General features: G+C 31.3%; 1 protein-coding gene across 3 annotated transcripts in view; it reads left to right on the forward strand.

Moving 5' to 3' along the window:
* LOC145292141 (uncharacterized) overlaps positions 1 to 18,641 on the forward strand; it is a 506,863-nt gene extending 488,222 nt beyond the window's left edge. For all 3 annotated transcript variants that reach the window (XM_080138265.1, XM_080138263.1, XM_080138264.1), the window contains 2 exons: positions 8,209 to 8,254; positions 11,089 to 18,641. In XM_080138265.1, coding sequence (XP_079994391.1) covers positions 8,209 to 8,254; positions 11,089 to 11,283 — 241 coding nt within the window. In that variant the 3' untranslated portion in view covers positions 11,284 to 18,641. The remainder of the gene's footprint in view (positions 1 to 8,208; positions 8,255 to 11,088) is intronic.
* Positions 18,642 to 25,111: the final 6,470 nt, after the last annotated feature.

A 25,111-nucleotide genomic window follows, 5' to 3' on the forward strand; every position in this document is an offset into this window, starting at 1 on the left:
TCTACATTAGTAGACTTTGAAAGGTCATGAGATTATTCTCAGGACTGTAAAATCAAAATGGCTTCGGAATTGGTAGCTTATGCAGTAGGACAATTCAAGACATATACACACACACACTAGTAGGTCGGCTTAAATATTAAATTTTAATTTATGTAGATTTCATTTATTATTATGGGGCAAAGTCTCTATTATTGTACCTGATATAAGTAGTAGCTTCAAAAGTTTCTTTTAAAAAAAAGAAAAAAAAAAAGACTAAGATGCAATCAGTTAGAATCAAAACCAAAACATTTAGCTCTCCACCCTTAGTCATTACTGTTTGAGCTATCACTAGATGGATAAGAAAACATTAAAATTTAACTGACTTTAACATAAATGTATATTTGCACATGCTCGTAAGAGCAAGTCAAAGTATGCCTGCTGAGTGCTAATGATTTTGATTTTGACCCCTTAGCTGCTGTTTTTACTGGCTAAAAACCAAATTAAATATGTTCCATAGGTTTAAATTCTCTCCTATCAAATTTCAAGTCTGCAGACCAAAAATTGACAAGGGTTTAGTAGAGACCATTACTCAGACAGATAATGTCACGTGTGTGTAACCAAAATTTTAACCATCTATAAATATAAAATTGAAAATGTATGTATGTGTGTTCGCTTTTTCTGTATGTCTACAAAAGGCTTCTTTTAGAGAAGCGGTCGCTCGCCTAACAACTTTTTAAAACTTTTTATATTACATACAAATCGTAATATCTCACAGTTAACAACGAAGCTCGCCTGTCTATTTAATTTGCTCGATTTCGGGAAGATAAATATTCAACATTTGTCACTCGCCGCATGTGGGTTAGTCTTTTTCCTATAACATCTTGGGAAAATAAAAATCCCGCAGTCAAACTTGACCTCATTAACTCATTAAAACGGGCACCTGCTAAATCCAAGTAATTAAATAAATTCAAACATGTTTCTGTTAGCGGCTTAGTTCCCACCAGTTTTGGCAAATAACAAATAGGATCCTGAACAGAAGTGTGCGTTCTATCTAGTGTTGGGACGATTCCTAATTTTTATACGATTCCGATTCCAGGAAAATATTGATTAACGATTCCGATACCAAGTACGATTCCGATTCCTAGGGAATTATTGTTTTGAAATATACCAGGTAGTTTTATACTTATGGTCGGTAGTTCCCAAATATGTTCCCTAACTTTGGAAGAGATATTTTATGTCTACACCGTCGTGTTTTGGTTTAAATAAAATTATTATATAGTAAACTAAACGGAAAAATTAGCAAAATTTATTTTAGAGAAAATTTATTTTAATTAATTGGAATACAGAAAAAAAAAAAACAAAGAAAATAGAATTTATCCTTCAGAGCAAAAACAAATAAAATAGAATTTATATAACAGAACAAAAACAAGAAAATTAGAGAATAAATTAACACGATTCATTATTTTGGTCCTCATAATTTACAGATTTAATGAATTAAATAAAAAAATATATAGCGGAAGAGAAAGAAAATATATACTAATTAAATATAAAAAAAGATAAATATTTAATTTAATAATTTATAAATGAACGTGTGTAATGAAAAAAACAATGTGACATGGCGCCGTAGATACAAAATAACCCTTCCAAAGTTAACGACCATATTTGAGAAATACCATTAATCGAAAGTTTTTGTGTTTTATACCAAAAGGTAGGTATAGCAAAAAGTTACAATTAAAGGAATTTCAAAAACGATTTTTTGTTTGGCTATTGATAGTTGTATTTGTGACGGCAGTTCTTCAGACCTCCATAATTCACAAAGAGTAGTTAACACCTATTTTTTTTTTCTTTTTCATTACTTTTACATGTTGTTTCTAACGTGAAGAATAAGTTTAGCCAAACTAATTTTGAAATAGGGTATATCAAAGGAACACATATAAAAATTATACCACTATAAAAAACAAATGTAATACTAGATAAAATTGAGCAAAAATAGTTACCAAAATTACAGAAAACGATAAAACAAAACAAAAAATGGTGAAGTTTGTTGAGTGAAATGAATTATCGAAAGAATATTAATTGAACTAATAGAAATGTTAAATAAAAAAAATGTCACATTTCAATATTTTTTTAATAATTAAATTCTCAGGGTTGTCGAAATTAAAAATTAAGTGATTTTTTTTAATTAGACTTATTTCGAAGCTTGTTACCTTGAAAAATACATTTTAACCCCTGTTTTTTTTTTATAAATAAATTGAACAAAAAAACGCAATTAAAAAAAATTTACTTGATAATTGAAACTTTAAAAACATTAGACATTGAAAAATTACTTATCTCACAAATTAACGTCCAATAAAGTAGATCCAGTCTTCATACAGGAATTCGGTTATAATATATCTTTCCCAATGTTAAAAATTAAATCTTTTTTTTTTTTTTTTTGGAGAGAGAGTGCTTTAAAATCGCCCAGGAATGCCGCCTAAAATTTTAAAGAAGTAAATTTTAGGAGTTTAGTGCCTTTCAAAGACGATTATCATAATTTATTATCATCCTTTAATTTCCTTTTTTCCTCCCCCACACCTTTCCATGTGGTTCAGTAGTTAACCAGTGCTCCTGTTGCTGTCAGTCAGCTATCTTTACCTAAGTTTTAATTTCTAGTTAAAAGAATTTTTCATGAATAGAATCAGCATTTTTAAAAATTATTTTTTTAGTTGTATATATTGTATTTACTCTTTGAAGTTAAGGAAGGTTAAAAAAATTGGTGACTTAGGCAAAAAAAAAAAAAAGACACTGCGATTTCGACCCTAACTAATAAAACTGCTCTGAGTGACTAGTTGGTAATTTTTTTGTTCCTTTTCTTTTTTATTTTGCTCCTCCAATTCATTTGGATGCTTCTGCTTCATAGTTAAATGTTTTAACATGTTGGTTGTGGTCATGTTAGATGGTTTTGTTCCTCGCGATATTTTAATTTGACAGACTTTGCAAAACTTCAAAAAGTTTCCATGCAAGACTTTTTTTTGGACTTTGAGGCCATATTAGAAAATTCAGTTTATCTGTAAACAAATAAATTACTATTAAATTTTGTTTTAAAGCTAGTCACTTATTTGGATAATTAATTGAAAATAATCCGCTAAAAAAGACAAAAAGAAAAAAATATAAAGGGATGGAGCGGTAAATTGTACCAACCAGTAGTTAACAAAAAAAAAAAAAAAAACTTATAGAATTTAATTTTTGAAACCAATGTATAAAAGTTTACACAATGAAATGCAAATATGCATTTCTTTTGATTTTTTTTTTTTTGTTTTGTTGGTTGACTGTTTTCAATTCACACATGGTTGATGCGGTTCAATATTGCTAAACTATAAGTCTTAAGTAAAATTCTATTTATAAATACTTTTTAAAATGAAATTATTTAATTAATCGTAAATATTATTTAGACATAAAAATTAATTGATTACAACACCTTTTAAAAAATATATATTAATTTCTTTTTCGTTCGGCAAAAAACTGCGTCAAACACTTTTTTTTTAATTTTCAATTTAAAATTCTAGAAAAAAGATTATATTATTCTGCTTTTAATATAATCAAATTCAGGGTTTTATCTTTCTGGAGAAAAAAAATTCAAAAATGGATTTTATTTCAATGAAATTTAAAAAAAACAACTTGACTGAATTGAATTAATTACCCTTAAATTAACGAAGGGGTTATTTAATAACTTTAGGTTTGGAAGAGATAGGTATGGGGTCGGTTTTTTTGAAACATCAAAAGAAGCCGACTACTGTCCAAATTTTGCGAAATAATACAACGTGATCAATTTCATTTTAGAGATATTTCTTTCAAAAGCCTTCTTTTAAAAAAAGAAAAAAAAGTATATTGTTCTATTAAACCTTTTACTGTTTAAATAATTTGACTTTGCTCGTTTTAAGAAAATATAAGTTGAAAAAGCATTTTCATTCACTATTAGATTTGTCAGTAAAAAAAAAACAGTCGCCAAAAAGATAAGCGTTTTTTTTTTTTTTTTTTTTTTTTTTTACTCGCAATGTAGAGCCCTGCATACTTCTTTTCAAGTTAACTCTTTTGTAGTTTTGATCACAATAGATCTGAATGAATGAACCTTGTAAGGGAAGGGCACTAAGCATTGCCCTGTTAATAATGAATTTCTTTTGTTTCTTTTTATAACATGCTACATTTCTCTCTTGCCGTTAGAAATATCAGGACATTTTTTTCAACATCAGGATAAAAGAATCGTAATGAAGGAATCGGAAAATTAAGGTATTTTTTAACGATGCGATTCCGATACCTCCCAAAATACACGATTCTTACGATTAACGATTCCGATTAATCGTCCCACCACTAGTTCTATCCCAACCATTATCAATGGACCAGAGGTTATCTCGTCAGCGTCAGACAAGGCCAAACTATTTGCAAAGAACTTTGCAGCTAATTCTACCCTATGCGACGAAGGCCATCAACTCCCCATATTTCCTCCTATAACACAGAACAAGCTAGGTAACATACAAATATCCGTGCATGAGGTCGCCAAGCTAATAAAAAACCTAGATTCCAGTAAAGCAACTGGCCCTGATGGCATCCCAATTATAGTGTTAAAAAAGCTTCAACCAGAACTTGCTCCCATACTTACGAAACTATTTAAGCGCTGCCTTAAGGAGAAGTGCTTTCCGACCCCCTGGAAGACCTCATCAGTTTGCCCTGTATTTAAGAATTCAGGTGATAAGTCATCTCCCTCTCAGTACAGACCAATAAGTCTTCTCTGTGTTATGAGTAAGTTGCTGGAATCAATATTAAATAGAGAAATAGTCAACCACCTCAGCAGGAATAACCTTCTTAGTGATACACAATATGGTTTCCGCTCTGCAAGATCTACCGCAGATGTGCTGACGGTTATATCCCACAGGATTAGTGAATCTCTTGACAAAGGCTTCCTTTCTAGGGCAATTGCTCTTGACATATCAAAGGCCTTTGACAAAGTATGGCATAAGGGTCTACTTCACAAGATTTCCAGCTACGGTATAACTGGAAATGTTTTCTCAATCATTAAATCATTTCTCTCCGATAGGCTCATAAGAGTAGTGGTAGATGGACAAAAATCGGAGGCCTGCAATATAAATGCTGGAGTCTCTCAGGGGTCAATACTGGGCCCAACTCTCTTCCTGATCTACATCAATGACCTCCCTAAACACATACTTAAATCATTCGTTGACATCTATGCTGATGACACGACCATCTACGGCAACACATCAAAGGCTGTAAATGACGAAGTTCTCTCGGATTCTCTCTCCTCTGATCTCGAGCGCGTGGTTCAGTGGGGGAAGATGTGGCTAGTTACCTTTAATGCATTCAAAACCAAACTCCTATCCTTACATCATCAACGCTCTGATCCCCAGCTGGCATCAATTGTGATGGATGGCTCTCGTCTGGGTGAGGCCCCGTGTTTTGACAAGCTTCTGGGCTTGACCTTTACTCCTGATCTGAAATGGAACACGTACATCAAGTCTGTTGCCAAGGTCGCTGGAAAGATGGTGGGATCCTTCTACCGCTCCAGAAGATATCTCACTACTGATGCAATTCTCTATCTATATAAAAGCCAAGTACGGCCAAGGATGGAATACTGTTGCCATATCTGGGCAGGAGCTGCCAAAAACAGCCTATCATGCCTTGACAGAGTACAAAATAGACTTCGTGGTTTAGTGGGGGATGCCCTTTTCTCTACCCTGCAACCCCTCTCCCACAGAAGAGACGTTGCGAGCCTATCCTTGTTTTATCGTTATTTTCATGGCAGGTGCTCGTATGAACTCCAATCCCTGGTCCCCCCTCGCCAATCTTTCACGAAAAACACCCGTCTAGCTGAATCCACTGTGAAAAATTTTCCCCACTCTATATCTGTGCCTAAATCAAAACGCGGATTTCATGAGCAAAGCTTCTTTCTTAGAACTGCACGCCTGTGGAACTCTGTTCCGTCTGCCTGCTTCCCTCCGGACTACAACTTGGATGTCTTCAAGTCTAATGTTAACAAATTCCTAATGAACCGCCCCCCTAATTAAACACTTCATAAAATCTCCTCACTAACGTAATGTACTTGCAATAACCCTTATCCCTGAGTGGCTTCCGGGCCTTGATAAGTGGTGATCACTGTAAAAAAAAAAAAAAAAAAAAAAAAGAAAGCATCTCGTGGTGGGGCAATGGTTAATGTCGCACGTTTTTTTTTTTTTTTTTTTTTTTTTTTTTTCACACTTTAATTTACAACTTTGCCTCAACGGTTCGGGTTCAATCCTCATACTTTTTTTTTTTTTTTTTTTTTTAAACCCCCCCACCCCCACCTCCAAACACCCGGGCAACGCCGGGTACCCCTCGCTAGTCTCTATATATAAAAGCGAAAATGTATGTGTTTGTGTATATGTTTGGATGTCTGCTAAAAACTTTCGACAGACGCAACGAAAATTCACAAACTCTGTATCACATCGAAGCTCCATCCTTTGTTTTAAAAATATCGAAAAATTGGCCAAAAACGTTAACTTTTTCACCCTGAAATCGACAATTTTCGACAGGGGGTGTCAACAAAAACAGTCCTCTTGTAATAATGACCGATTCTACGCATGCGTCAGATGACGTCGTGACCTGATTTACTTTAAATAGTTGAAAAACCGAACAAATTTCGTGAACATCGCCTTAGCTCAGTTGCTTAAGGCCTTGGTTCATTATGTAAACGTTTTGGGTTCGAATCGTGGTGTGAGATGTTTTCTTTTGTTTTTTGTTTTTCCCGGTTTTTTTAAATTTAAATATTGAACCAGTGTTTCGTTTTTCTGCTTTTTTTTTTTTTTTTTTTTTTTTTTTACTCCGCTTATTATTAGCGACACCCAAAAACACCTGGGTACCTACCGATTTTTTAAATTTTAATATCGAAACAGGCTTATTTAAACCATTTTTCACGTGTTTGTTTTTCTGTTTTCATCGTTCGTTTGCCATACGTTAGTTTTTTGTGTTTTTCCCCCCCCGCTTAAGTGTTAACGTTGTTTTCTTTTTTACTTCGCTTATAACAACCAAACCTACGTCGTCGTCGTCATAACGCTCTACGACTTCCGGCCGCACACCTGTCAATTTTGTTCTTAAATAAATTCAAATATCTTTCACTAACTCATTCTGGCTGGCCGATTTTATTTTCAAACTTTGTCAGGGCTTCCGGTTCGACCCCAACCCCCGGGTCTTTTTTATTTAACACCACACACACCTCCAAACACCCGGGCATCGCCGGGTACCCCCGCTAGTCCCCTATAAAATTGAAATATTACAGCTGGCTTCATAGCTTATCTGGTGCGATTATATCTTACTGTTGAAAAAACGTCTAGTTTTGATCTTGGCTTAAAGCGCTTGCTTATTTAATCACACTAAGGAGCTGTGAAACCTTTCTGTAGATGATAGATATCTCTTGTATGTAACCGGCGTTGTTTAGGAGTCTTTATTTTCATTTGTTTCCTCATTAACACCATAGATTACTTGTTATAAATGATTTTGATCTTTCACGCTCTACAGACAGTGGATACTCTGTAAGGATGCCTGTACCAGGGAGACTATAGCTAAACAAGAATTGTATAATCTCCAACTAACATTGCTCGAGTCCAGTGGCGAGATGTCTAGGGCAAGTGGAAATAATGCTGAATTAAACAGAAAGATTTTACTAAAATACATCTGAAGGATGCACTGATGTACATTGTCAGTACGTTTGTATACAATGGGCCTGAGATAATTTTGAGTCTCAAATCTCATATGACTGATCTGCTGTGACTGTATCAACATTAATTGGATATTAGTATTTTAAACAAGTATAATAAATAAAAAATAATCAACTATTACTGAACGGATATTAAATTTTACAGTGAATATAGAAAGTATTATTAAAATCGTGATGTTATGGGTGCCAGTGTGAGGGTAAGAGCTCTCTTTAATTAATAAAATATTGACCGGGAATAAATATTAAAATCTTTTTTTTTTTTATTTTATTTTTTTTTTTTTTATAACCTAGACGAATAATTGGCCTAAATTATTGATGAAAGTTTTTTTTTTTTTTTTTTAAATCTATTATTGGTTATTAGGGGGAAATCTGACTGTTCTTTATAAGATTCTTAATCAACTTTAAATAAACTTTCAGAATATTTTGAATTTTCTATGAAAAATATCTATAAACAAAGATTAAGCAGTTTTATTTTTTCTCTTTTGCAGTGGTTCAAGTACAGTAGCCATTGACAACAAGATAGAGCAAGCCATGGTAAGTATTTTAGAAATTATTGAACTATAAGTCACCACATATAGTTTGAGGGGGAGGGGGGTCTTACAACTTAATAAAAAATTATGCCAAAAAAATATTGCGATAGAAAATTAACTCCCTTTAAATCGTATTGTTCTTAGTTTGTTCAATTCTTTTTTTGAGATGGCAGTGAATCAGCATTCAAAGAAAAAATTTGTGTGAATCAGCACGGTATGACCTTTTGATTGGCTCAATTTTGTTGTTGGCATTGGTTTCCCCAATTCTTCCTAGAATTGCATATTTGCAGGAAAAAAAGAACAACAAAAAAAAAAAACCGGAAGATTGCCAATATCCATAAGTGAAAGTGCTGATTTGTGACTGACTGGATTTGAACTTGGTACTTCAAATCTTCAGTCCATGTTGGTATCGATTTTGCCACCTTCATATGGTACCTCCTGTGTGAGTAACTGATTGTAAAAATTAAAAAAAAAAAATCTGGAATAACACCCAATGCTGCTTTTTTTTTTTTTTTTTTAATAATAGGTTGATTGATTTTATTGGAGGTGAACATGTTTTTATTAAATATATTGCACATCTATTTCCTATGAATTTGAATTAATGGTTTATTTTAACCAGGTTTATTAGTTTTAAACTTGTAACATAACTCTGCTAGTTTCTTATTAAGCCATAGTATTTGAATAAAAATGCTAATCAAAGTCAAAACTTTTAAGAAATACTGTCTTTTCAAATCTTATGCTCTAAAGTTTGATGACTAAAAGTTGATAAAAATTCTTACAAATAAGATGTTAAAATTGTATTGAATGTGTAAGGAAAGGATATTATACAATGTATTGAATTCTTTAGGCAATTTTGTGAAGATGTTTTTGACTTTGAAAAAAGTTCCTTGATTTATTCTTTCACATGTCTGTGAGCCTAACTATAAAGGATACACAAATCGAGCAAGATATTTTGATCATATGTATATAAATGCAGTCATTTTAATTCGTACAGGAAATTTCTGTTTCTGAACTTTTGAGATGAGTATAGATTTGTATTGGATTATTTTAGACTATTATTCTCATCTTATTTTCACAATGTGTCAGTTGATATAACCTCTGGCATTCTTCAGATGCATCTTGTCAAACTTGATAATTTCTACACAAGAACCTGTGGCATAGTGGATAAAATACTTGGTAAAATTCAGTCACGCGCTTCTGGAAGTTGATTCAATTCTCACTGCAGGTAACACTTAAAATACAATTGCTAATTATTTTGGACTTTTACCCAGTCATGGCTAACGGAACAAGAGCATGCTATCCCTATGGATTAAATAAAGGGGTCTGTTCAAATTCTGTGCAGATTCCAGAGTTTGACTAAATGTACCTGGAGAAGGTCGTAGATTACATTCACCAAAACATTGAAAATAACACTCATGATGAGAACAGTAGCATGAAGAATAAAAAAATCACCAGTTATTCATCTACTTGATATTTCGGGTGATTGTTAGTGACCCATATTGAGTCATGTTTGGTCAACTTTGTATTCAAGTTTTGAAGACTGTTAAATAAAATTGCATTTGACAATTTCTTATAAAAAAGATCATAATTTTCTTTTTTACTAGTCCTAAAATAATTTCTGTTTGGTTCGTGATTTTTGTGATGGTTATTAGTAAATTATCTTATCACTAATCTATAAAGTTATCGAGCTCATTAACAACGTAATAACCTACTCTTTATTTTTTAATTTCTACCTTTAATGCAGTTAAATAACATTGGTTCAACAGTCTATAAATTAAACAAGTTTTACTATTTGATACTATGTTCTGAAATAATATTCGGTTTTGTTTACAACCAGGTCAGATATTTATAGTAAGGTGGTCAACAGGGAAGAACCATACCTTTTTAACAAACTTATAAAAGAGAAATCAAAACAAGGAGTTTTCAGTTTGAGTTTTTATCATAGATTGATTGGGAAAGATTCTCTCAGCAGAATATCAAATAGGATAGTGAGAATTGGCTGGTAGTATGTCCTCATTGGAGTGCAATGATCTCTGAATTTTTTATCTTTACATATATTAGCAGCAGTGAACCCCTGTCAAAAATGTACATTCCCATGTTCATTGATTGGCATACGTCATTGACTTCCTATTTGATCTGTGTGCCAATCTTTCATAACCTCTGTCCTTCCATTCATCTTGTCCTTTTATGCCTCCAAGGATGTTTACTATATCACATTTAATATCTTAGTTATTTACATTTTCTATAGACAACCTTTCTTGTATAAACAAAACGTGTTTATTTTCTGAATGTTTTACAAAAATGTAATTTTGTTGTATTCAATTTCACTTAAATTCTCACATTACTCTTCTGGTTAATGTTTGTTAAAAGAAAAATCTTAGGATACAATTTACTGAAATTAACCTGCTTTCATTTAAAGCCAAATGAAGTTTACATGTCAGTTATCATTAGATCACCAAAAGTTTAGCAATGTTAAGCTGAGTTAGTACTTAGATTGGGAGTGGGGACATTTGGCAATACTAGGTGTATGACTGAGGATAGACCAGCATCCCACTGCTGAGATGGTTCACTCTACTACTGTTTAACGCTATTAACTCTGCTTCTTTAATTTGCTACTAGCAACCTGTTGAATGAGGATCCCTGTGTACATATGCTATCATTCTGGACTTTTACTGGAATGTAAGAACTAAAGGACAAAGTAAGAGAAACGAGTTATGCGGCTACGAAAAGTAAATTCAAAGTTTCACTTTTTGCTCTCTGTATAAGATATTTGTAAGTATAAATTTTTGTTTATATAATTGATTGGTTATAATTATTTTTTTATCTGATTATTTTCAGGATTTGGTAAAAAGTCACTTGATGTTTGCCGTTCGAGAAGAGGTGGAAGTTTTGAAAGAACAAATCAAGGAACTAACGGAGAAGAACAGCCAACTTGAATATGAGAACACTATTTTGCGGACATCAGCCAGTCCGGATACATTATCAAAACTAAGCCAGCCCCGACCACAGCCTCCGCCAGCCACATCCTCTTAACACTGGATTGTTCACTCTCGTTTTTTTCTACGGGACAAACACGTTTTCTTTCTGGGCGAATGTTACCCTTTCTAATTTTCGTTGCTACCATCACTATAACTACTACCACCACCACCACCACCACCACTACCACTGATTTCTATGAAGGTTGACTTCCGATATTGATAACATCAAGCACATTGCTTCACGCTGTGGGATTCAATCACTATAGGGAGCTCGCCTAGTTGACTTCATTGGCTTCGGTTGATGATTGCGCTTGCAGGGGACAAAAATAAAAATGGAAGAAGTTAAAAGATACACACACATTGAACAAGGCAAGTAAAAAAAATAAAAATAAAAATGACAAGAACATTTAAAAGAAAGAGAAGAAAAATGAAAAAGAAAAAAAAGAAAGGAAAAGGAAGAAAAAAAGAATAGTAAAGGATTCGATTTTTTTTTTTTTTTTTTTTTTTTTTTGAGGAGGTGGGGAGGATGATAGAAGGAAAGTGAAAATGGTACTGGAGGCTTAAGGACTGAAGACAATATGGAACTATTGCCCCCTTCTCCTCTTTCCTTCAAATCTATAGATATTCTTTTTGGTTGGAGGTCGGTAAGGGGGGAGGGGACAAAACTATAAAATGGTAACCGAGGATTCATGATTGGCAGAAAGTTAGGGTTATGGTCGGGTTAAGACAACTGGCTGCAAAATTTGAAAGAAAATAAATAAAATAAAATAATCCCACCCTCTCTTATTGAAATCTTTTTTTTTTTTTTTTTAATTGCCTATGCATTTGCCAACTTAAATAACAAATTCAGATTTATTTTAACCCCCAAGATTTTTTTTTCTGTTACAATTTAACAAAAAGAAAAAAAAAATGCAAACATGGTTTAAATATTTTTTTTGTTTAAATACACCGTTAAAATAAACTAAAAAAAACTGATATATTTGTAGATATATCATTTTTTTGTTATAAAAACAAAAATAATCTGATATTTATAAAAATATCATTTTTTGTTTTTAATACATAATTAAAAAAAAAAAAACAAAAAGGTGATATATTTGTAAATGTATAATTTTCTAATTTTCTGCATTCAACCCCCTCCCCCTAATACCTACAAAACAAAAAAAGAATTCCCAGCCCAAACTATTTCTTTGATTGTTGAACACCTCTTCCCCCTTAAAAAATCCTGTTGTCGTATGTAGCCTTGTAATTTTGGTTGTAAGTTTAGATTGAGGAAATATCTCACCTTGCCAACTGCTGCCAGGTGCTATAAAGACTATGCTACAACATTGTTATGATAAGTGCTGTGACGACATCTTAAATCCCTATCCCTTCCCCTATGGTATTTGGGACACAAACACAACAAAAATTATCTGATTGTTCCAACTCTGCAATTTGTTTTTCATTTGAAAAATTATATATATATATATATATATATATATATATAATTTTAGAAAAAATTCATTTTATTCTTAGTGAACAAAAACTTGTTTAAACATTTTTAACTTTTCAATTTTTTGTTTGTAATAAAAATAACCCTTGAATTTTTTAAAATCTTTTTATTCATAAAAAATTTGAAGAAAATAAATTAGTTCTTTTTTGCTATTTTTTCCCTTAATTTTAATAAAAAAAAAAAAGTGACAATTTTTGTTTTGATCCATCCCAAGATATTACTCCATCCCCAAAAACCAAACTAAAAAAAAAAAAGAAAAAACAAAAACTTCATTACTGTAACAATCCTCTGACTTGGCTCGGTGATTTTTTTTTTTTTTTATAACTACTTTCATATTTTTCTTAAGCAATGTGATATTTCAGATTTTCTCGCTGAATGCAAACTTTATATTAAACATGAGAGACATAAGTTGTAAAAATTAGGGAAGGAGCAAACAATAAGGAAAAAGAATGAAACTAAGTCATTCTCATTAAAAAATATTTTTGAATTTTATTTCTCCAAAATTAATGCCAAAACTAACCCCCCCCCCACTCCCACTTCTTCCCGTCCTTACACTTTAAGATCTTTAACTTTTTAAATCTCTTTTTGTTTTGCTTAAATGCAAATTTCACAGCATTCCACACAAATCTGTATTGGTGGAATTATTCTGATTGTTAGAATAAAATTAATCTGCATTTGATACAACAGGAACGCATTTAAAAATCAATATTTTTCTTTGGTTTAAGAGTTTACAGCTAAATCATGTTTAACACGCCAGTTCTTGTCTGAGCACTGAAGTTATGCAACACTTGGAATATTAACTAATTTGTATAAATGGCTACGAGTCTTAAGGTGACAAACTAGCATCCTTTTATGAATGTGGTTCAGACCATCTGTTCCACTTACTATGAAATGGTGACTAAGCACCAGTCGTATTAGCCTTCAGGCCTAGAAAAGATATTTGCTATTTTGGTTTAGCAGCACAAATCAACCGTAATACTTTTGCTTTTAAAAATTAATTCAATGCAAGAAATTATATTTATTCAACGGGTAATAAACAGGTTTTGAACTATAATTCATAAGATTAGAAAAGTGGATAACGTCTGCTGGCTTTGACCATTCAAAGTTTATACTGAAGACTTTAAACTGTCAGAAATAGATTAATTTCTAACTTGAATTAAAATTAACTGAAATAATCAAGTATTAAAGTTCGTTTAAACTCCTAAATCAAAATAAAACAAATTTTAGAATACATCCCTGCTGTATAAAAGAGCAAGAATTCCATCAGATAGATTTATCACAAAATTGAATCTTTATCTTTTTTTTTTTCCCCCCCTGGCCTACTTTTATTTTCATCTTTATATGATGTACCTTAATTACTTACCTGTCTGTCTACTAAGCTTTTGAATAAACATTTTCTTTGCCTTAAATACCCACAAAAAAATGCTGAGCACAAAAACACAAGGGTTGACCCTTTCAATCAATTAAAAATTGTCGAGTTTATAAAAAAAAAAAAAATTGACAAAGTTTTTTTCCCCTTAACATCTGCAGATCCACTTCATGTAGGCATGTGTTTAGTTGCACACGAAAATATATAAACATGTCTACATATATTAGTGAACACGCACACTCTTATTTATACAAGTTTGAAGAGTGCAAACAGAATCAACAGCATACGGTAACTAACAGTTTTTCTATTTGTGATCGTCAGACTTAGTTTGCTGATTGCAAAGCAGGGAAACTCCAGTCATGCATTATTGATTCTGTTGTTGTGCTTTTCAAATTTTTTAGATGTACATATACTCTCGCTGCTATTGAGGAACACTCTCCCCTTATAAATAAAGCAACTTATATATAAACATACTATCAATACATTGGTTTCTAGAGCGACAAACAAAATTTTGTATAAGAAGCATGTAAGTACATTTATACAGTGTCTCAAAAGATGTACTCACACTTCAAATAATGATAAAAACCCTTATTTATGAAGATAGTGAAATAGAATAGCGTCAAATAAGAAAAATATAATTGAAGAATGTTTGCAAATGTTCAAATTGATGACCATTATTGTACAAACACTGGTAAAAATTAAAGTGAGAGTAAATTTTTTTTAATTTTATTTCTTTTTTAGACACCCTGTATATAACATTATACATAGTTATCTTCAGGCTGCATGCATGAAATTTGTGTGTAGCTTAATTGCCATAAATATATTTTCATAACCTTTTTATATTGAAATCGCTTCAGACAAGGCATGAAGCTACTCCCTCAAGGTTCAAAACTAGTGAGCTATAAGTGTTAGATGAATGGATTCTGACTAGAAAACAGCAATTTTTCCCCTTTGTCAAAACCGGCGCTCCTGACATATTAGGCCTAAAGGATAAAATAAAGGAAGTAAATGTAAATGTAAGGTTTACTTTCTACACTTAAACCCTCCCTTTTACTTTCCTTACTCTGCTTTACTCGTGTATTGAGTACTGCTAAAGTAAATACTGAAAATCTATACTATCTCATAATACTGTGTATACATGAAATATATATAGTAAATGTTATATGTATATTATATAAAATATTGTATGTTTTATATATATATATATATATGTTAAATTAATGTTGCTTATTTAATGACAAATATATTAAACGGTGTGTGCCTTCTCTCGCAGTAAAATTTTTCATTTTCTTTTTTAGTATCTCATTTGCTATATCAGATCGTCATTAACACTATACCACATACTACCAAGGCATATGTAAATAATTTACATTTACTTAATGCATATCTGTTTTACATAAACATATTCAGTTAAATGTTTCTTTATATCGACAAAGCTTAGCCTTTTAAGATATTTTAGCCTTAAACTTTAAAGCAGCCATTGTGTTTTTTCCTTACTCTTCAGACAATTATTTATCTATAATCATAAAATGCTTTAATACCAGATGCAAATGAGTTCTCCTGGCTGATGTAATTAAGATTTGGATTTACATTAAGATTAGAGATGAAGGGTATTAAAACCTTTTTTAGGGTTCTATTTATTTAATGCTGGGAATATAATACTTTATTTAATCAATTCTTATTTCCTATTTTTTTTCCAGGTGTATAAATCCAATATAACAAAAGTGCTGTTAACTCCGAACAAATATTACAAATGAAGCTAAAATGTAAAATATGAATTGAATAACGTTTAAAACAGTTGAGTCATTTTTATGTGCTACTGTCAGATAAGTTTTCCTTTTATGCATTTATGAATTCTAAATATCTAATATTTTTTCATAGAACATCTTGAAACTAGATACATCGTATTCAAAAGAATATATATATATGTATATATATACTAGAAAAAAATGTGACCTATTGGATCATCTGTTAAGCTTACTTTAAATAGTTTAAAGGGTGTGTGTGCAAAATCCAAAATTACTTTTTCTGCTCACTATATCTCTGTTCTTCAAGCAGTGATATTCCCTTTTGTTTAAATTTAACTATTTTAATCTTTCTTTTCATTACCTTTGACAGTTAATAAACAGTGATAAAAGTGAAAGTAATACACAAATATGTAGAATATAAGTTGATGAGTGAAAGCAATAGTTTGTAAGAAATAGTCTATTTGAGTTATTTCAAATTATTTGTTAGAACAATTAAAATGAAAGGTTTTTCAAACATAACTCAATTACTAAACGGAGAAATATTTTAGCATATATTTTGTGTGACTAGAAATATATAAGGAAAAAAAAAACTTTTGGAGAAACAAATGATTAAGTCAGCTTTAGTATTTTTATATATATATATATATATATATATATATATATATATATATATATATATATAGTAAATGAGACAGTATAAATTAAAAATGGAAATGTAGAAGACTTAAAAACTCAGCATTTCACCCAATGTTGCAAGAGAAAAATAAGCTAGGAATGACAAATAATCTAGCTTTTTTTTCCCCTCTTGAAAAAACCTGCACAACAGTTGATGGAACATTGAGTTTTTAGGTTTTTCACATTTCCATTTTTAATACACACATATTTCTTTCAAACAACACACACACAATTTATGATCCTAAATCATTACAAATTTCAAAAACATGTATCATATATATATATATATGTATGTATTTCTCTTAAGCAATAAAAATATATTGAGCCCTCTAATTATACTTATAATTGAATTATGACTCAGCTTACATTAAAATATCAGTTGATATTTATACACTGTTCAAACGTTCTATTATATCATGAAGAAATCAATTTCTTTGAGCAGGGCCGAACCAAGACATGAGATCTTGCTCATATAAAGGGCTTGGCAGCTTTTCATACAAAGCTTTAATAACAACAACAATAACAACTGCTTTATACTAACATGTTATCACAATTTCATGGTATGTGATCATCAAAAGTATATTCTTGTTTGATACGTGTGTGTGTGTTCAAATGCAAGTTCAACTTAGCAAGTAATCAAGCGTGTTAGAATTAAACTGTCAGAACTTGCACTCAAATGTACACAAACTATGAGGCAAGAATATTCTTCTCATGATCGGACTTACCATGCAACTGCAGTGAAATATTAGATAAGCTTTTTTTCTTTTTTAATAATTTAACATATATTATAAAATGTAATTAGCTTAACACTGGACTGCAATTTCCCAGAATCACCGATTATCAGAGGTGTATGCTATTGGCATCAGATTAAAAATTGAGAAGTTGGGTTTTCTTACCTTTACATAATAAATTAAAGCCCATGTTATTCATATCAGTTCTTTTTACTATTATTTTTTGAAAAGATTATTTAATAAAAATAATTTATCTAGTTTAACAGAAAGAAGCCCAATCTAATCGATCCAGTTATTAGCTAGTCTTTTGTTTCAGTAAATGGGCATTATTTTCTAGTTTGGTAAATCATATGCATGCATTAGTATATTGATTATACTTGTATACTTTACCTGAGCACACGCACACACACACACACACACTGGTAGACATGAAATATACATTCTTATGTCTACTCTTGTCATCTATTTTGTTGAATGTCTTTCTTATCCCCCTTCCCCCAACCTCATCTTTTAATGAATTCTCAATTCAGTTGAGGATTTTTTTTCATATTGAACAAACTGCAAAGTCTTGGGGGGGGAAAAAAAACAAGGAAATAATGAGTGTAAAAAAACTTTTCTTTTTTTCTTTTGTTAGCTGGAACCAGTTCATAGATATTTGAAAAATTTGTTTTTTTTTATGCGAGAATGACCAATCAAATAAAAACTGTTGGAGGGGTATTAAGGAGTGGGGGGAATATGCTCAATTTTAAACTTTTTTTTAAAAATAAATATTTCATGTACATACATACATACATAGAACTTGTATGTCTGCATGTCAATGTACAAAATAATTTGGGGGTTAAAAAAAAAAAATTCTGAACAAAAAAAAAACAAACAAAAAAAACCTTTGAACACAAAAATTTTGTTTAATTTTGACTCTGAGCAGTTGAATCGTGGAGGAAAGAAAGAAAATGTTTGCAGAGATTAATAAAAAAAAAAAAAAAAAATTGAAAGAATTAAATTAAAAACGTTGGGAAAAGAATGGAAAAGTAAGACTTAAAAAAAAAAAAAAAGAGAGCTGGTGTATCATTGCGTGCGTACGGGTTCAAGTTTTGTCTCACCCTCCTGAGCTATTGCTATTAATGACAAATATATTGGTCTCTCTCCCCACCCCCTGTCTCTCTTATTGCACTCCTGTCCTTTTGAGACTCACAAACAGAAAATGAAAGCAAATAGCGAAATGTGTTGGTTTAAAAAAAGAATCTTACATTTTGGAGGAAAGTTTTTCATTCTTGAAGAATTGCCTCGTTCAGGAAAAAAAAAAAAAAAAAAACACAAAAAAAAATTGAAGGCAAAAAAACATTACTTTTCTGTTGTAACATCCTTCCCTGTATAATAAATAAACAAAGATTTTTATTTAAATTGTTTTTTAGTAATTTAATGGATGAATGAATCACTTTGTGATTACTTCCCCCACCGCTCGTGTGGACATTGATTTTTTTTCTTTGTTTTTAATGTTTTAGCTTTATTTTTAAGCTAACTTAAAAAATATATTTAAGGTATTTTACTGTTTTACTCATGTTTGTTTATTGCTTTTAAATTGGAGGGGGAAAAAAAAGCCAGAACAGTATTTGGAAAGTCGGTGGTTTAACTTTAGTATTATGTTCTATATATGTTAGGCACAGCCAAAACAAAATGTAAGTATTTTTTGACGGAATCTCTCTTCAAAAATCTACCAAAAATCAAGTAATTATCCAATCAATACGAAATTTTCACTGATTAAGTGAAGAATAAACTTTGTAATGGTGTACTTATTTTTTCATAATCGATATTTATATATATTTTTGCCTACACCCTACCCACGTCTTTTATTTGTGGGTACAGATGGCTTAAAATAATTAGCCGAAACTGAGCAAAATATATTGCATTGGGGGAGAGTGGGGATTGTAGATAAAACAAAAAAAAAAAAAAAAACTGCGCATATATCAGATTTTAAGGTTGAAAATCCGAATTTTGAATGTTTTATTTTTCACCTTTTGTGTTTTGAAGTGTGAAATTCTTTGAATATGTTAATGTTTCAGATTAGCAAAAATATGTCTTTACATTAACGTTCTGATCCCCATCTGGCATCAATTAAAATGAATGGCTCTTGTCTTGGAGGCCTCATGTTTTGACAAGCTTCTGGGCTTGACCTTTACTCCTGATCTGAAATGGAACACGTACATTAAATCTGTTGCCAAGGCTGCTGGAAAAATGGTGGGATCCTATCGATCCAGTAGATATCTCACTGCTGATACCTCTATCTATATAAGAGCCAGGTACGTCCAAGGATGGAATACTGTTGCCACATTTGGGCAGGAGCTCCTAGAAAGGACTTATCCTGCCTTGATAGAGTTCAAAATAGACTTTGTAGCCTCATAGGAGATGCCCTTTTCTCTTCTCTGCAACCTCTATCTCACAGAAGAGATGTTGCGAGTTTGTCTCTGTTTTATCGTTATTTTCATGGCAAGTGCTCGACTGAGCTTCAATTTATGGTCCTCGCCAAACTTTCACAAGAAACACTCGTCTAGCTGAAAACACTATCAATAATTTCCTCCACTATTTATCTGTACCTAAACATAGATTCCATGAAAAAAAGCTTCTTAGAACTGCACGCCTGTGGAACTGTCTTCCGTTTTCCTGCTTTCCAGCTGACTACAATCTGATTGTCTTCAAGTCTAACGTAAACAAGTTCTTGATGAGCCGTTCCACTTAAGTTAACAAATTTACCAAATTTCCATTACTAACAATTACTATATTGTTCAGTTGACTACTGTACACTCTTAACCCTTATCCTCGAGTGGTCTTTGGGCCTTGATAAGTTGTGATGCCTTTGTAAAATATATATATATATATATATATTTATTTTCATTATTTTTGCAAAAAACACTTTTAAATCTTTGAAAAATAAATTAATTTTCTTTTAGTAAGCCCAATATTGCTAATATACCACTAAATAGGAAATACTTTGAAGAATCAATACCAAAAAAGAAAAAAAAATCGATAAATAACTGCGCATTTTGTTAAAAACAATAATTTCATTCGGCAATTTCTTATTTATTCATCTATAGTGGCCCAACCATGATAGAAGATGGAGTTTTTTTTTTTTTTTTTTTTTTTTTTTTTTTTCAACACATGACACCTAGCATTTCCAAAACAGTCACCTATCTGGCCAGTCTCATCGTTGCTTAACTTTGTAGGTTATGTAGGCAGTATATATACTAGCATGGATACCCAGCGTCGCCAGGGTCGACATGAAGTTCAGTTTGGCCACACCTGCTATACTAAGAATATTGAGCAGTTTTTCATTATTATATGTCAACTCCATCGTTACCCCAACAAAAATTTCAAAAATAAAAGAACGAATGAAACACAAAAATGTAATCCCCCCCCCCCCAAAAAAAGTGACAAACTCTCTGCCAGATATTTCGGCAGAGGGGATACAAAGTTATTCTCCTGATATTGAGCACCTTTTTATGACTATATTCCAGTTTAAGCGAATTTCCTTTATGCTACCTCAGTCTAGAAAGATTTGTTATTACGGTCTGTTGCAACGAAAACAAACTGTAAATAATTCAGTTTCAAAAATACCAAAGTAGAATTTGTGTTTATCGAATGTTTGTTAGAAAAATGATGAGTTATGACTTATTGCATTGTTAAAAGAAAAGAAAAATTAGTTACGATGCCAAAAAAATGTGAAGAAAAAACTGGTAAAAAAAAAACGTAAATGAAAGTGTTTTTTTTTTTTTTTTTTTTTTTTTTTTTAAATAACGAATCGTAATTTAATTGTGAAAATCACGGAAATTATTTTATTTAAACTAATTCCAAAAATAATGCTTGAAAATTTTTTTTTTTGAATGTTGTGGTTTTGGAAAATTTTAAATGGAATTAAATTTAAAATTCAATAAAAATAGTACAAAAAGTTTTATATTATTCTGCTTTTCATATGATAAAATTCAGGCTGGTAATGGCATGTTACTAGAAAAAACAATCCCTACACAAAGCGGCTTCTTTAAACATATAGAACATAATTTCAAAGTTATACCATCAAACTTCCAAACACCTTGTGGATATATATATATATATACATGTTTTCTTAGAACATTTTTTTAGCCCAAATGACTGTTTCACTATTATTGAATATTTTGTCCTTATTTATTAAAAAGATCCAGCATATGTTAAATTGGACTCGTCAGTGATGTGTGTGTGGAGGGTCTCTTATCAAAAGAAAATGGTATTTCTTTCCATTACATTTCTTATAGATCAGCTCAATATCAATTCAATCAAAGGTTCATTTAAAAGAATTATTACACCAAAGGCCATTCAAGGAAATAAAACGGATGCATTTGTAGTTTTCTAATTATTCCTTATTTCGATTTTTATTCTTGTTTATATATATATATATATATATGGTAAGTTATAAAATATATATATGGCGATTAAGCTACACTGAATATTCCGCATTTCATCCACTTAAGGACTCTTCAGGCTTATGCGCATAAGCCTGAAGAGTCCTAGAATGGATGAAACGCAGAATATTCAGTATAGCTTAATCGCCATATATATATTTTATAACTTACTAACTAGCTCTACCTACGTATTGAGCACTTTTGAAGTAAATACTTAGAGTTTACGCATAAATTTATACTTTTGTATATTAATTTATGTGAGTAAATGAAGTAGTTATATATATATATATATATATATATATATATATATAAGCTGAACGTCTGTGTGTGTGTCTGGTCATGAATAGGCTCCTATATGGTTGACTATTATAGAAAACTGATCACATATAATGATAGACGTATCGAGACACAGAAATGTGTATGTTTGATCTGGCATAATGATGATTCATTAAAATTGTGGTGTCTGCGTACGCGCCTGGTCCACAAAGTATGGAAATAAAAAAAAAAATAAAAAAATTAAAAAAAAACGTTTACAAGTGTTTTTGATATAGATGTACATAAGAATACTTTGATATTTATGTTTTAACTTAAATAGAGATGGTATAATAAAATTGTGGGGTCTGCGTTCGCGCCTGGCTTCCATAGAATGAAAATAGGCACAAACTTTAAAGACTTTTCATATCTATCTGCGTAAGTATAATTTGATAATTATGTTTCAGTTTAAAGAAATATGGTATAATAAAATTATGGGGTGTTCGTTCGCGCCTGACCTCCATAGAATGGAAATATGTCACAAAGTTTAACAAGGTTTTTTAATATAGATCCACAGAATATTGTGATAAGTGTTTCAGTGTGAACAGGTATGGTATAATAAATTATGGGGTTTATCTATTTTACTTTTACTTTCATCATATTTTGCTTTGGTTTTGATACCCCCAAATTTGATGCTATCTCTTTACAACCCTTTCTTTTCATAACCTATCATACTTTCATAAATCAGAGTCCATTTTCTTTAAGCTGTTTTTGAACCCAGTCAACGACGGGTACCTTTGCTAGTGTGTATATATACATATATATGTATGTATATATCTATACTCCTATAAATTCGTTTTTCTTTTGTGTGTATTGATATTCATATTAAAAACCCTCTTTTCTATTTATTTAAAAAGAAAATACAATTTTCTTGTGGAATTGCATTCATTAGCGAAAGATCTAGCTAATTTGCATATTCTTTTAAACATTCATTTTAATTAATTCCCTATTAGTTTTTTCAGTTTTATTATGGGATGATCATCTAGAGTTAACTATTACGTGTAATTATATTCATGCAGATATTCTACATGATTTATACTTGCATAATATTAGTGTAAAATCTTTACAGTAAACAAAAGTTTTTCCATATATATTTATGTATACGTATATATTTTTGTTTAATCTATTAGTCTATATATCTATAAAAGTGAACGTGTCTGTGTCTCGATTTTCCTACGCAATAACTCTGTCAATTTTTAGTCTACAGACTCGAAATTTGATATACATGGTACTGAGATTTGAGAAAATCTATGTGATCGGTTTTCGGCCAGAAATTTGGCTGTGAAAGGGTCAAAGTTCAACGATTTGACCTTTGAGAACTCTGCCAAACTCCTCTGACAATTTTGGGTCTAAACATTTGAAATTTTAGATATAGCTTCTTGGACATGAATCTGACTTAATAACTTGATTTGAGCCCAAAACAATAAATGTTAAAGGGTCATAATAGGGGTCAAAGTTTTAAAAAATTGACCATTTTTTTTTTTTTTTTTGCTCAGCATACACCTCCAAACATCCGGGCAACGCCAGGCACCCATGCTAGTATATATATGTTTTGAATAAAATCGGCTTGTGTCCATTGGACATGTTGATCCTTCTCTCCAAAACACTAAGTTTTGCAAGCAAATAAAAAAAAAAATTTAAAGTCTCAACAATAGCCAGATTGTTCAAACATTTTTTTCATTTACCTTATTAGTCATTGCTTATCAATTCTAATAAACATAGAATATCCTTATTCAATAAATTATGAAAAAAAAATGAATTCTGCCTTACATATATATATATATATACTAGCTGTACCCTGCCACGCGTTGCTGTGGCTCAATATACAGATTCGAAAAAGTTGTCCAAAAACAAATCAAAGCAAAGGTAAGGTAAGTTATATTTCTACCTAACTGGATAATTGTTTAATGTTTTTATGTAAGGTAAAATGTTTAATCAGCTGCAAAAACAGAAATGGTTGCAGACTGTTGAATATGTTAAGTTTGGGAAAATTAAGTTGAAAACTAAAAACTATACAATACAGTGTTAAAAACCCATCGAATATGTTACTATGACATAGGCTGACATAATCGGTGGGTTTGTGACAGTATTTTGTCTAGTTTTTTAGTTTTAACTCACTTTCTCAAACTTAACATAATCAACAGTGTCCGCCACCATTTGTATCTTTCAAATACACCGATAAGCACTGTTTTTTGAGTTGACTAAACGTTACATTAAATGAAAAGGGTTTGTATTAACAGATACAAAGAAGTTGTCAAAAAATGAATATATAACAAATAAATGTTACCAAAGGCAAGAAAAGTAAATGTTCTACCTAACTGGATAAGATTGTAGTGTTTTTATGTAATGTATAATGTTCAATCAGTTCAAAAACATGCAGTGTTTATCGGTATATTTGAAAAATACAAATGGCGGCAGACTGTATTGAACACGTTAAGTTTGGGGAAATTTTGGGAAAATGAGTTTAAACTCAAAAACTATACAAAATACTGTTAGGAACTCACTCAATATATGTTACTGTGATGTAGGCTGACATATAATCAGTGGTTTTAAATTTTGATCGATACAGGTAACGACTTTTAAGAGTCCCTTTTAGTGATTACCTGGTTTGAGGATATTATAAAACTAAATGGCAAATCTGCCCCAAAAATCCGGTATTATTTTACTTCAAGGCCCGTCTCATGTTCGTATATAACGAAATATTTTATTGTAGATCTCAGTGTACTAAAAACGAATCTGCAAACCGTTTCTGTCGCAAAAAGAAACTTTTCATGATATGAAGAAATTACTTTTTCGAAAAGTGGGCTATCACTTTTCAATTTAAATTTAACTTAGAATGAGCACCCACTTTCTGGCCACCTGAGAGAGGGGCATTTTTCTGTGTGTGTGTGGGGGGTATTTTGGCGGCCGACCCAATCCCCCCCCGCGCCCCTCCAACCAATTTAAGCAGGTAATTTTAAAAGATTTTCCAAGGGTAGAAAGAAAGCCCCCACCCCAAAAATCGTGTCCACAAAGTGGGTGATCATTTTACGTTAAATTATTATGGAAAAGTGATCCTTCACTTTTTTAAACTAACATTTCTTCATATCTTGGAAACTACTCGTTTGCCTTAATTATAAAGGTTATTTTCGT

The sequence above is a fragment of the Euprymna scolopes genome, chromosome 13 (genome assembly GCF_053919585.1).
Source record: "Euprymna scolopes isolate OS-2025 chromosome 13, ASM5391958v1, whole genome shotgun sequence".
Taxonomy (NCBI): domain Eukaryota; kingdom Metazoa; phylum Mollusca; class Cephalopoda; order Sepiida; family Sepiolidae; genus Euprymna; species Euprymna scolopes.